The sequence below is a fragment of the Panulirus ornatus genome, chromosome 15 (assembly GCF_036320965.1).
Source record: "Panulirus ornatus isolate Po-2019 chromosome 15, ASM3632096v1, whole genome shotgun sequence".
Classification (NCBI taxonomy): domain Eukaryota; kingdom Metazoa; phylum Arthropoda; class Malacostraca; order Decapoda; family Palinuridae; genus Panulirus; species Panulirus ornatus.
Window position 1 is genome coordinate 30,904,291 of NC_092238.1, and position 14,290 is coordinate 30,918,580.

Here is a 14,290-nt window from a genome sequence, read left to right on the forward strand (position 1 = left end):
GCTGGGAGATTTGGCACTAAAGTTGCACACAGGGAGCTGGGTATACAGAAGAGGAAACAAAATATAAATGTAAATAACACCAAAGTTGCTTACTGTGATAAAAGGGAATCATAATGCAGGAAACAGCAAGTCTTATATATCAAAGACATTTGTGCCAGCACAAATGCCTTTGTGTATCAGTTATTAATATAGTAAAATTTGAAAATATCTTGTGTATACTATGTATGCATATGTCCATGTGTGAGGCAATTTGATGTGTATGGATGCTATGTCCATGTATGTATAAAGATATATACATACATAAACAAGAATGCAAAAATAAAAATCTGTTTAGAAAGCCAAGGCAGCAACTGGCATTTTCTAGAACACAAATCCCCAAACAAATCAAAGAACTGCATAACCAAAAACAAAAAATCGTCCACTTTTCTGATCAGCTTGCATTACCAAACAGCACCACATTCAACATCAGAATAAAACAAGCAGCAAGATTGGTAGCATCCATTTTGATGACCCACAAAAAGTTCCAACACATTAAAGACTGCACAACAAAACCCTCAATCCTACAATCAGCCATACAATTGGCCACTCTAGTATACATGGAACTTTGCGACTTATCAAAAATGCTTAACTGTGCAGGTACAAGCAATCACAATGAAATCATACAAAACAGTAAAGCATCCCATGTTAAACTTAACATTCCAAATACATATGTTAAAAACCATTACCATAAGCTTCATTGATCAAAGTTGCATTGCTATGAACTACTAATACTAATAATAGAAATAAATGAATTTTAGACTAAAATGGCCACCTAAAAGGCTTTGGACCTTGAAAGGCAAACACAATTCTAATAAAAGTTTCTGCACTATAAAAAGACAGATATGTAAAATCTTGCTTATCTCTAAGATCTGTAGAAAGGAATAAATATATAAATTGTATATATATATATATATATATATATATATATATATATATATATATATATATATATATATATATAAGTGCACTCAAAAACAAAATACATTAAAATCAAATTGCCTTTAGGGTTAATAATTCATTTCAAAACTACTTCTTTATTAATTCATATAATTTTTCCTCATACAAATCTAAAATCAATGCACAATTAGCAAGAAATAAAAAGTAAAACTGAGGAAAATTAAAGTCAACAAAGACATTCAATATACTGCATCATTCTGTATTTGCACTGTCATCATCTCGACCACCATGTATTTATACAATAAAGCCATTATAACATATAAAGTCTCAGGTAGAAGAGAATTGTAAACTGAAAAGCTTCAACTAAAAACAGCTATCAAAAAAACAATATTACAAAACAGCTTGAATCCTTAAAAAAAAGGTGCAAATTCAAAAATACAAATGAGGACTATGATAAAGTCTTTTGCCCCAATCTATTCTCAACGCTTACCATAATACTTGATATACTTCTAAAACACATTTGGACATCACAAATTTATTTTCCTGGGAGTACACAGCCTGGTTAATAGTAATATCCAGTCTACTCAAAATAAGTTAACCATGAACCTACACTAAATGCAAGAAGTTATCCTTGTTTTCATTTGTGATAACAAAATATATAAGAACTGCTAGATAATACTTTTTCTCACGAAAGAATGCATACCTACAATACATTACCAAAATCTTTGGAAGATTTTTATGAACCATCCTAAAGCTGTTTAACCCTTTCAGGACAGAGCCAGAATAAAAAGTGTTTCCCACAGACTTATGAAGATATGGAAAATGAAATATCAAAAGAATCATAAGCTAACTAAACAACCACAACACATAAAGAAATTTAAACCTTTGCACAGTGCTAAGGCATTTAAATCTTGACATGCCAGCATCATTTAAAAAGCTTGTACCAAAGTCACTGCAGATTGAGTTTTCCTGTAATATATTCAACATTACTCTTCATGATCTGAAATGTTCAAATAGCTCTCAAAATCATCTGAATCCCACCAAATCTTATTTACTTACAATGTGAAGTAACAATCAGGAAGCTAGGTGGGATAGTTCACAACACAGAGTATTTCCTCCAAGATTAAATGAGTAACTAAGACTCAAAAATTTTTCAATGGGCTATTTCAAATAAATTTATAGGAGATATGGTACTTATTTATATAAATGTCTCTAAAAAGTAAAAAAAAAAATCAAATACAGCAGGAAAACTAATATACAGCCCACATAGATAGTCCCTGATAAACATTTGTACAGCATATGTCGTTAAAACTTTAATAGTTAAATTATGAAGACAACCTATGTAGACATGTCAAGACTCTTTTGACTTCTTGAATGTTGAATAAGTACTGAAAACACACATGAAGCTGAATGATATGCTAAAAAAGGAGAGAATAATTCTGACCAACAAAACAGAAAAAATACAGCATCATTTGATGTGCTTTGTCATCCAAGCCTCGAGTTCCTCTCATGAATATAAAGTCTCATCTTTAGGATACAGCAACATCTCCATTAGCACTACTGGATTCAAGTCTGCAGTCATTCTGCATTAACTGGTACTAAGATATTTATAATATTTCTAGAATTCTGTTTAAACTTACGACATCTCTTCTAAAAAAAATCCATGTTAAATATATCTAATTTTCATATTGCAGATGTCAAAAGGAAAAGCATACTTGAAGTTATCCTAGTCTAGCAGAGGTAATTAATTTGGACACTTCACTCCAAACTTGTTAACTTGGCTTAAACTGCTGGACATTTCAGAAGCTGTCCAAGTTATGTTCAACATCTATATACCAATCACTATTGAAATAAATAATATTCATCCCTTGCCACACTAGACTAAAAAAATCAAGCCAAAATAACATCATGCAGTGAGCAAAGGCCTATATCACAGCACTTGTGTCTTTCATCTCCAGCATTATGGTCATCATACACCTTTAAGCCACCTTTCCAATACTTTGCTTAACACCCTAAACCTTAAAAACCCAGGTTCCCTTATACAGGGCTCCTGCTGCATACACCCTTAACCTTGAAAACTCTGGTCCTCTTATACAAGGAACCTGCTGCACTCAGAAAGTCAGTCATATTCATTGGCCAGGATCACAGGTCAAGTGTGGAGATGTATGTTTGTAAGGTGAGGGGTATGCTGAGCAGGCAGGGGTAGGAGCTTCATGTCTTCAATGTAAAAATTGCATTCTGGGTATGAGGAGTCCTTTGATATGATGAACCATAGTCTGTGTTGTTGAAGAGATGTATGGTGTCCTGGGGTCCTAACTGTCGATGTTCTAATGCACGGCTATTCAATTAGTGGTCAGCAGGCCAAATCTGGCACAAGTGGTTTTTCATTTGACCTCTGACAGACTCAGAAGAATTAAATCAATGAAATTTGTTTATCTATTTAAGTATTTACGAAACTTTACATAAATAGATTTTTATCATGACTAACTGTATCAATTAGCTGAATGAAACATGTGATCAACTGTGATAATTAGATAAATGAAATCTAATGCTCTCCACACCAATGCACTCATAGTTACATGAATAGTACATGTCCACTTCTGCTGGCACACATGTTCATGGCTCACTTGGGCAGAGGCCGGTGGGGATTAGCCAATGTCAATGGTCAGTCGCATGAGGGTAGCCACTACATTTTTCCCCATGTCTATCATGGGTATAGCACTATTTTTCCCATTCAACTTCACATTCTTGAGTGGAACAGTGCTGGAAGAGTAGTGTTGTGTTGAATCATGTTATTAGTTACTGGTATGTAATTTTTTTCTTTTTATCTGTGTTTTGAGGAAAATATAAAAGCAAATAATCAATTCTTTGTTTCTTTCTATGTATAGGTGTTTTGAGAAAAATAAATGAAGGTAAAATAAATGTATGGACCTTCCATCAATTTGAGTTTCATAATCCGGCCCTACTCTCAAAGTAATTGAATAGACCTGATCTAGTGTGACTCAAGTTGTATTGCAAATGCAGTTTCATATCAGTGTACATCTGATAATGCAGTCTAATTCTAGTCTGGGGTAATAGTTGTTTAGTTTTTGTCAGGCTATTTCAGAGTGAACGTATTCTGTCAAGGTGATGCTTGCTGAAGGTAGGGGTTTATGTGTACAGGTAGATGAAGTGCAAGGCTGAGGTGATCTGGGGTGTTAGTTGGTAAGCAAGTTATGAAGTGACTAGGATAAGAGGAAGTTTATGCTTTTGCACATAACTCAGTGAATAAAGTTCAAGGATGGGCTGGGGAATGGCTGTTTAAATTTCATTGGGTCATCAAAGTGTGAATGTGTTTTGTCATAGTGATGCTTGTCCTGGATGGGTGGGGGAAAGGTTGGGGAGCAGTGAGTACTTGTGACTGAGGTGTAAGACCAGGATCAACTGGGATGTATGTTCGTGAGTGGAAATAAAATGGCCTTGAAAGGAGAAGGTTGATGCTGTTGCATAATACTTGGTGCCTAGTCTGTGACAGATGGATGGTATTAGAACCCACCCCCATTTTTTTTGCAGGCGCTGAATATCTGTGGTTGCGATGCAGCCAATGACTGTTCTAAGCACCTTGTTTTGAGAAATTTGTAGTCTTATTATGTTTGCTTTCAGAGTGGTGAGAGACCAGACACATGAGGCACAGTCTGGAGTGAAGTGGATAATCTGATTTTTGAAGACTATCTAGGGCTCAGAGAGTGACAGTGGACTTCCTTGGGGATGCTGTCATTCTGTTTGTGAAAGCCAGTGCTGTCACTGTAATGTACTGCAGCATGATTTTTGTTGTTGTGCTCTGAAGAGGCACTACAATGTAACTGTGATGTCATCTGCATTTGAGAAAGCAATTATCCTGTGGTATGGGGGGGGGTCATATATGTAGAGGCTGAAACGAGCTGGAGAGAGTACAGTAAATCAAGAGACTCCAGTGAAGAGCAAGAGGGTTTTCATAGTGTGGCCTTTGTTGATGACTGGCTCAGTGCTCAGCTAAGCAGCAGGTCAATCATTTTTCATAGCTAGTTAACAAACATTTCAAAATATTTCTCTAGACATACAACATATTAACCACCATTCAGCCTTAAACCTTGCAACAGATGCCAAAATTAAATGGTCCAGAATGGCTGTTAAACTTTCATAGAAGCAGGTGATTTCTGCTTAAAAAAATATTTCATTCATATTTGGAAGTTGAAAAAAAAATCAGAATGCTCATAATAAATACAGTAACCTTGTAAACAAAGTGGTGTGAAAAAGGTGTAAAAACAATGGAAAACAGTAGAATCTTAAAAACTTGTTAATGCACCTAATAGGAACATCTGAAATTCACAGGTGTCCAACATTTTACTACAAAGAAATTTTAAGTAAATCTTTTAACATAAAAACTTCACAACTAAAACAGTTCCCCATTTCTATTTCAATGTCTGCAATTTTATATGAAGAATCAAATCTGCTCTCCAAGCAATCATCCAATGTTTCACAATGTAATATTAACCAAAATCAGTCTGTCTGCCACTTGACAAAGCATCATTTTCCCATTCACTGTCTAACATTCACATTCCCTTCAAGTATTGTTAAAAATGAATTTTCATCAAAATACTTACCACATGGAATAGCATGATTACTACTATATGTACTGGCCACTTTAAAATGTACATACAACAGCTTTACTTTTTGTGGAAAACAATATAATCAACAAAAAGATTAATGTGTTCTCATATGCAAAATTATAAAACTTTTAGCGAATTATGAAAGTGGTTCCTTGTACCCACACAAAGAAAACTAACACTACAAACAGACATAATGAAGAAAGAATAATGCTGTAAAAAGGACCAGAAATTGACTTAGAACACCATTTTCACCATATGCCACTCAACACTTTTGCTATGTCCCAGAGCAAATAAAGCATATGGGCCCCAACATGTAGGATTATGGCATTTAAGACACTGAACATGAACATGGGCGTGTGGCCAGCTAGCTCCTGATGCTTCCACATTAATGCCACACCAACACCTCACCTGGTGTGGGGAGCTTGTTACATTTTTCCTCCATACAGCAGTGATGCTCCTGATAGGCTGTTTCAGTCAGAATTAGTTTTCCCATGTTGCAGGTGAAGCTATAGCTCTTATCCTCACTGCAGCTTTGGTTTTCTCTGTGAGACAATTGAGCCTAAATAACTTAAATTATCAAACCTCTAATGCATCAAACAGAGGAAACAATCTAAAACTAGAAGCTTCAAACAACTTAGTCCAAATACATACAAATCTGTTGCATAAACAAGGTCTTCAATAATCCCAGCCATTATGCCACAGAACAAGTAATAAGATATGAAGATCTTCATATCAAATACCTCACCATCCTTAAAAAATAAAATAATCAATGCAAAAAAACAAACAAAGAAGACTGCTCCTTATGCACAGTCTACTTAAATCATAAGCATGATCAATATCGCTAACAAGACAAACAATCCCTTAATCAGACATACGAAAATCAATAAAATAACCAAAGACCTCAATATAACAAAATGAGAACCACAAGACAACTACACATTATGAAAAGGAACAAAAGATGGAGTTGGTGAATTGGCATGTAAATGAAACTTCATTTAAAATATAAATATACATCAGCTCTTCAATATTTTCTTATAACTGGTTTGGGCCTGCATTTCTATCAATTCCTACCTTGGAAAAAGTATTGGTTAATGTCATTAGAAAATGGTACACAATCTTGATGTGATGAGATAATAATGCCACCTTCACAGGTACCAATACCATGTTATGATACACTTTGGTAAAGAAACCCTAGGAAGCTTTTAAAATTAAAAGAAATAAAATGCATTGCTAGAACCCCTACATCACATTTACAAAGGGGCCAGGGGGGTAGGAAATAAAGAGCCTGAAGGGTACACTGCAGGGTCATACCTACCTGGTTTTATCTTGCTAGGCAGAGTAACATCTCGGTTGCAGAAGTCTGCATCGCCGCAACAATTTACATATTTCTCGTGGCTGTATGTGTTTGTGCATATAAGGGGTCTGTCCATCGGTACTAACAGAGTCTTCTCAAAGCAGCTCCTAGGTGGGGCACAGGAGGGAAAGACAAGAACATTACACCCCCACACATACTGCCTTACAAACATAATACTACCACAACTTACCAAACATATAACATACAGACCATTTCATACATGTTACATCATATCCTTTACATTACAGAACATCCCACAAGAAAATTTTCCATCAAAATCATGATGCGCAGCCACACGATATGACATTTCAGTTCAAATATAACAGGGCAAACACTTTAAATGCTAGAAACTTCTTAAATTCACAGAGTACAGGTAATTTTTGCTATCAAAAAATTTCTAAAAATGGAAACATTTAAAATCCTTTAAATATGATTAGTAATACAATTTTAGAAGTTTTCTACCTATAATAATAACGATGTAAAAATATAATGAATAAAATCAATTTACTGTAAAAAGAATATGCAACACAGATGTGCATTGCCACTCACATATCAAAGGAAACTGTAATTGATTCCTTTCTATAATATGCATAATTTTCTAGTATTCTACAACACAAACAGTTATCTACTGCTTCCCATAACTTCTAATTACAAAAAACTCTTGATAATACAGATTTCTTCAATGCAGAAAGTCAAGTAACACTTGTGGTTTTCAAAATGATAACTCTTAAGAAGTCCAGGTTACTGAAAGAATGTCCAAATTAGCCACATATATACCCCACCCAATAGCATTCCTTGTTATTTCCCATTTATGAAAAAAATTGCAATTTGTTTAGCTTTTCTAAACACCTTAATATTTTAATTTCATAAAGCCTGCAATGTTTCACCTGATGATTTTCCTTTTCCTTTATGGAAAACATCCTATACAACTTTCCAAAAGTAGGAACAGAGGAAAGAGCCAGATGAGAATCTTCTATCTTCTAAGCCTCATACATCTGATTTTTTGGATGCTATCTCACTCATACACGAAATACTAAATAGAAAAAAATACATCTATAAATTCATACAAGGAAATACAGTGCTGGACATGGGTTTTGCTTAAAAAAAAAAAAATATATATATATATATATATATATATATATATATATATATATATATATATATATATATATATATATTATCCCTGGGGATAAGGGAGAAAGAATACTTCCCACGTATTCCCTGCGTGTCGTAGAAGGCGACTAAAAGGGGAGGGAGCGGGGGGCTGGAAATCCTCCCCTCTGTTTTTTTTTTTTTTTTAATTTTCCAAAAGAAGGAACAGAGAAGGGGGCTAGGTGAGGATATTCCCTCAGAGGCCCAGTCCTCTGTTCTTAACGCTACCTTGCTAATGCGGGAAATGGCGAATAGTTTAAAAGAAAGAAAAGAATATATATCATGAAGTGTCAAAAAAAAAAAAGGGGGAGAGAGTAATATCAGAGAAACACAAGATAATGTAGCAGAAGAAAAAAATAATCTGGGGTTGAGCAACAATTTACATCCATACTTCCAAACAACAGCAACACCCTGTTCACTATTAAAGAAAAATAGGTGGATGTATTAGATATGAAATGCCTGAAGACAAAATGCATGCAGTGTTGAGTGTTGATCATATAAGGAATTGCAATGCAAGAGTGAGGTGTGCTAGCTTTAAGAAGTCAAACTGAGAGCAGATGAAATGTTTGTATAGTGATTCTTATTCAAAATCAGCTGCCAGTTAGTCTTCTGAAGGCATTTATTTTGTGTTGGTGTAGTTGTGTTGTATGTGATGCCTAGAATGGTTAGTGTTTTGCTCAGTGGGAGTATTATCCATTCTATGTGATAAGAGGAAATGAGACTGATTTGTCTTTGCCTGGACTTAAAAGTGATTGGAAATTTCTGTGGTGAAGCAGACATTCCACTGAAAGTGAGCCACTGTTCCAATTGTGTATTGTAGCAATGCAAGTTTTCTGTTGTTACTGTTGTGTCAGGTTGTTGCGATGTAATTCTGAAGCCATCTGCATATGAAAGTTTGCTGGAGATAATAAGAAGTCATGAAGGAAGAAACTGAAGAGGACCCAAGATAGAGCTTCTCTTTGGGGAAATCCATTGCAAAGTTTCAGGGTTTCACACGTGAAACCACTGAGAGTGACTGCCACAGTAGCCAGCTTTGAAATTTGTTAACCACTTTTTGTCACTGTTGTGGAGGGTGGTCTTAAGCATCTTTTGTGAGAGGATGCACTAAGGGAGAGTCAAATGCTTTGCTGATATCTATTGCCATTGGTACTGTGCATGACAGGGGTTGAGGTTGATTGAAGCCATCTTGGATGTGTTGGGTGGGGTAGGTGTGTAGTGGTGATGAAATGGTTGGGTCTCAAGCCATACTGTATACGTTAGAGTGGGGTATATATATTTATTTTGCTTTGTCGCTGTCTCCCGCGTTTGCAAGGTAGCGCAAGGAAACAGACGAAAGAAATGGCCCAACCCACCCCCATACACATGTATATACATACACGTCCACACACGCAAATATACATACCTATACATCTCAATGTACACATATATATACACACACAGACATATACATATATACACATGTACATAATTCATACTGTCTGGCTTTATTTATTCCCAGCGCCACCTCACCACACATGGAATAACATCCCCCTACCCCCTCATGCATGTGAGGTAGTGCTAGGAAAAGACAACAAAGGCCCCATTCGTTCGCACTCAGTCTCTAGCTGTCATGTAATAATGCCCGAAACCACAGCTCCCTTTCCACATCCAGGCCCCACACAACTTTCCATGGTTTACCCCAGACGCTTCACATGCCCTGATTCAATCCATTGACAGCACGTCAACCCCTGTATACCACATCGATCCAATTCACTCTATTCCTTGCCCGCCTTTCACCCTCCAGCATGTTCAGGCCCCGATCACTTAAAATCTTTTTCACTCCATCTTTCCACCTCCAATTTGGTCTCCCACTTCTCCTCGTTCCCTCTACCTCCGACACATATATCCTCTTGGTCATATATTGGGGTATATTGTTTCATTTTGCTGAGGATCAGTTTTTCACATGGTTTCAGTACTGAAGACTGAAATGATGTAAGGCTGCAGGAGAATAAAATGTCTGCAAGAGGTTAGGTTGCAACTATACCAAAGTGTTTTATGTGGATGTTTGATATGTTGTCAAGGCCTGTAGTAACAAGAGGTCTTTAAGGTTTTAATTATAATGCATCTATTAGAGGTTGTGACAGTGAGTGACTGGTTGTTTCTGGATGGACTTTGGGTAGATTTTTCATGACTTTCTTGTCCTAGGGTGATGTTGATTTTTAAACTGCAACTCATGAGTGTATTCCTTTGTGTATTCAGTGGGAGAAGAGGTGTTATTGGAATGGTTTGGAAGTGCTTCATGAGTAGGAGCTGGATTAGAGCAGTAAGTGTGGGCCTTTTTAATGTGCACCATTGTTAGTTGCCGTGTGTTTTATTGTTCAATGTGCTAAGTAAGGAGTCCCAATTTGTAGTACACCTTTTACTGATTAGGTTGGTGATGGTCTTATTCAATATATATGATAAATTTAGAAGAATGGAGACATAGACAGTGTGTTTGAGAAACGAACCTGGATGTTTTAGCTCTACATGAAACAAAGCTCAAGGGTAAGGGGGAAGAATGGTTTGGGAATGTCCAAGAGGTAGCAGACCAGGGAAAAGGAATGGGAAGCATTAATGCTAAAGTAGTTGTTGTGGGAATAAGTGAAAGTGTGTAAGGAAATGAAATCCAAACTGATGTGCATAAAAGTGATAGTGGATTATGAATGATGGATAATTATTTGTGCTTCTGCACCTAGCCACAAGAAGGATGAAGGAGAGAGGTGAGTGTTTTGGCACCTGAATGAGTGTCAGCAGTCTTGACACAAGAGAACAGGTACTAGTGACTGGTGATTCAAGTGCAAAAGTGAGTACTATGGCAGCTAGGGGTATAATTGCATGAGGAATGGGGTAGTCAGCAGAGTGAAAAGAAATGGTGAATAACTTGTGGAGCTGTGTGCTGAAAAAGGACCAGTGACTGGGAAAATCTGGTTTAAAAAGACATACATAAGAACACGTGGGTATGTAGAAAAGGCAGTCAGCAGGCGTCACTGGATTATACACCAATTGATAGGAATGCAAAAGAGAAACTCTTGGATGTATATGCACTAAAAGGGGCAAATGGTGAGATGTCTGATTGTTATCTGGTGGAGGCAAGAGTGAAGGTCTGTAGAGATTTTCAGAAAAAGAGGAAATGATGTGGGTGAGAAGAGGTGGTGAAAGTCAGTGAGCTTGGAAAAAACTTGTGTGAAGAAATATCAGGAAAGACTAAGTGCAAAATGGCAAAAGATATGACTAAACAAAGCTAAAAGAGTGAATGAGGGATGGTAGATTTTTGGGATGGAGGGCTAGCATGTGCAAAAGAATTATGTACTATACATAGGGTGGGAAGAAGATTGGTGAGAAAGGGCAGGAAATGGCAGGATAATGAAGTAAAGTTGCTAGCCACAGAAAAAAAAAAAGAGGTGTATAGGCAGTAATTTGAGGGGAGAAGTGTAAGTCATTAGGAAGTGTACAAGACAGAAAGTGGGATGAGGTCAAGAGAAAGGGGCAAGGACCGAAAAAAGGGCAAACGAGAGAGGGTATCAACCAACTTCATGAAGAATAAAGTTTTGGAAGTGAGAAAAATGAGATCTCCATGCCTAAGCAGTGTGTTACAGAAAGGTAGAGAGAGAGAGAGAGAGAGAGAGAGAGAGAGAGAGAGAGAGAGAGAGAGAGGGGGGGGGGGGAGGAGGAGGAGGAGGAGGAGGAGGAGGAGGAGGAGGAGGAGGAGGAGGAGGAGGAGGAGGAGGAGGAGGAGGCATCTATAAGAATTGGCTTCTTAACCTTTTCCCTTTCATGATGAAAGATGCATTTCCAATCTGGTGTGTCAAGCAATTATTTTTTACAAGCTAGGTAGTGAAAGCTTTGCGGAAGATGAAAGCCGGCAAGGCAGCAGGTTTGGATGGTATTGCAGTGGAATTTATTAAAAAAGGGGGTGACTGTATTGTTGACTGGTTGGTAAGGTTATTTAATGTATGTATGACTCATGGTGAGGTGCCTGAGGATTGGCAGAATGCGTGCATAGTGCCATTGTACAAAGGCAAAGGGGATAAGAGTGAGTGCTCAAATTACAGAGGTATAAGTTTGTTGAGTATTCCTGGTAAATTATATGGGAGGGTATTGATTGAGAGGGTGAAGGCATGTACAGAGCATCAGATTGGGGAAGAGCAGTGTGGTTTCAGAAGTGGTAGAGGATGTGTGGATCAGGTGTTTGCTTTGAAGAATGTATGTGAGAAATACTTAGAAAAGCAAATGGATTTGTATGTAGCATTTATGGATCTGGAGAAGGCATATGATAGAGTTGATAGAGATGCTCTGTGGAAGGTATTAAGAATATATGGTGTGGGAGGAAAGTTGTTAGAAGCAGTGAAAAGTTTTTATCGAGGATGTAAGGCATGTGTACGTGTAGGAAGAAAGGAAAGTGATTGGTTCTCAGTGAATGTAGGTTTGCGGCAGGGGTGTGTGATGTCTCCATGGTTGTTTAATTTGTTTATGGATGGGGTTGTTAGGGAGGTAAATGCAAGAGTTTTGGAAAGAGGGGCAAGTATGAAGTCTGTTGGGGATGAGAGAGCTTGGGAAGTGAGTCAGTTGTTGTTCGTTGATGATACAGCGCTGGTGGCTGATTCATGTGAGAAACTGCAGAAGCTGGTGACTGAGTTTGGTAAAGTGTGTGGAAGAAGAAAGTTAAGAGTAAATGTGAATAAGAGCAAGGTTATTAGGTACAGTAGGGTTGAGGGTCAAGTCAATTGGGAGGTGAGTTTGAAAGGAGAAAAACTGGAGGAAGTGAAGTGTTTTAGATATCTGGGAGTGGATCTGGCAGCGGATGGAACCATGGAAGCGGAAGTGGATCATAGGGTGGGGGAGGGGGCGAAAATTCTGGGGGCCTTGAAGAATGTGTGGAAGTCGAGAACATTATCTCGGAAAGCAAAAATGGGTATGTTTGAAGGAATAGTGGTTCCAACAATGTTTTATGGTTGCGAGGCGTGGGCTATGGATAGAGTTGTGCGCAGGAGGATGGATGTGCTGGAAATGAGATGTTTGAGGACAATGTGTGGTGTGAGGTGGTTTGATCGAGTGAATAACGTAAGGGTAAGAGAGATGTGTGGAAATAAAAAGAGCGTGGTTGAGAGAGCAGAAGAGGGTGTTTTGAAGTGGTTTGGGCACATGGAGAGAATGAGTGAGGAAAGATTGACCAAGAGGATATATGTGTCGGAGGTGGAGGGAACGAGGAGAAGAGGGAGACCAAATTGGAGGTGGAAAGATGGAGTGAAAAAGATTTTGTGTGATCGGGGCCTGAACATGCAGGAGGGTGAAAGGAGGGCAAGGAATAGAGTGAATTGGAGCGATGTGGTATACCGGGGTTGACGTGCTGTCAGTGGATTGAATCAAGGCATGTGAAGCATCTGGGGTAAACCATGGAAAGCTGTGTAGGTATGTATATTTGCGTGTGTGGATGTATGTATATACATGTGTATGGGGGGGTTGGGCCATTTCTTTCGTCTGTTTCCTTGCGCTACCTCGCAAACGCGGGAGACAGCGACAAAGTATAATAAAAAAAAAAAAAAAATTTTTTTTTAATACTATTCACCATTTCCTGCATTAGCGAGGTAGCACTTAGATCAGAGGACTGAAAATTTTGAGGGACTATCCCCACTAGGCCCCTTTCTCTGCTCCTTCTTTTGGAAAATTAAAAACAAGAGGGGAAGATTTCCAGCCCCCCACTCCCTCCCCTTTTAGTCGTCTTCTACGACATGCAGGGAATACGTGGGAAGTATTCTTTCTCCCTTATCCCCAAGGATAATAATAATAATATAATAATATATATACATATATTTATATATTTATTTTGCTTTGTCGCTGTCTCCCGCGTTAGCGAGGTAGCACAAGGAAACAGATGAAAGAATGGCCCAACTCACCCACATACACATGTATATACATACATGTCAACACACGCAAATATACATACCTATACATCTCAATGTATACATATATATACACACACAGACATATACATATATACACATGTACATAATTCATACTAATCTGCCTTTACTCATTCCCATCGCCACCTCGCCACACATGAAATAACAACCCCCTCCCCCTTCTTGTGTGCGAAGTAGCGCTAGGAAAAGACAACAAAGGCCACATTTGTTCACACTCAGTCTCTAGCTGTCATGTAATAATGCACCGAAACCACAGCTCCCTTTCCACATCCAGGCCCCAC

At 37.8% G+C, this 14,290-nt stretch overlaps 1 protein-coding gene across 4 annotated transcripts in view; it reads right to left on the reverse strand.

Moving 5' to 3' along the window:
• The window catches only part of LOC139753815 (TGF-beta receptor type-1-like), a 255,338-nt gene that overhangs the window by 109,770 nt on the left and 131,278 nt on the right, over positions 1-14,290 (reverse strand). The window contains exon 4 of one of the 4 annotated variants that reach the window (XM_071670714.1): positions 5,973-6,106. The exons of 2 other annotated variants lie outside the window; for them this stretch is intronic. In XM_071670714.1, the coding sequence (XP_071526815.1) occupies positions 5,973-6,106 (134 nt within the window). Of the gene's footprint in view, positions 1-5,972; positions 6,107-6,879; positions 7,026-14,290 lie in introns of all 4 variants that reach the window. One more of the 4 variants, XM_071670712.1, reaches the window with a different exon arrangement.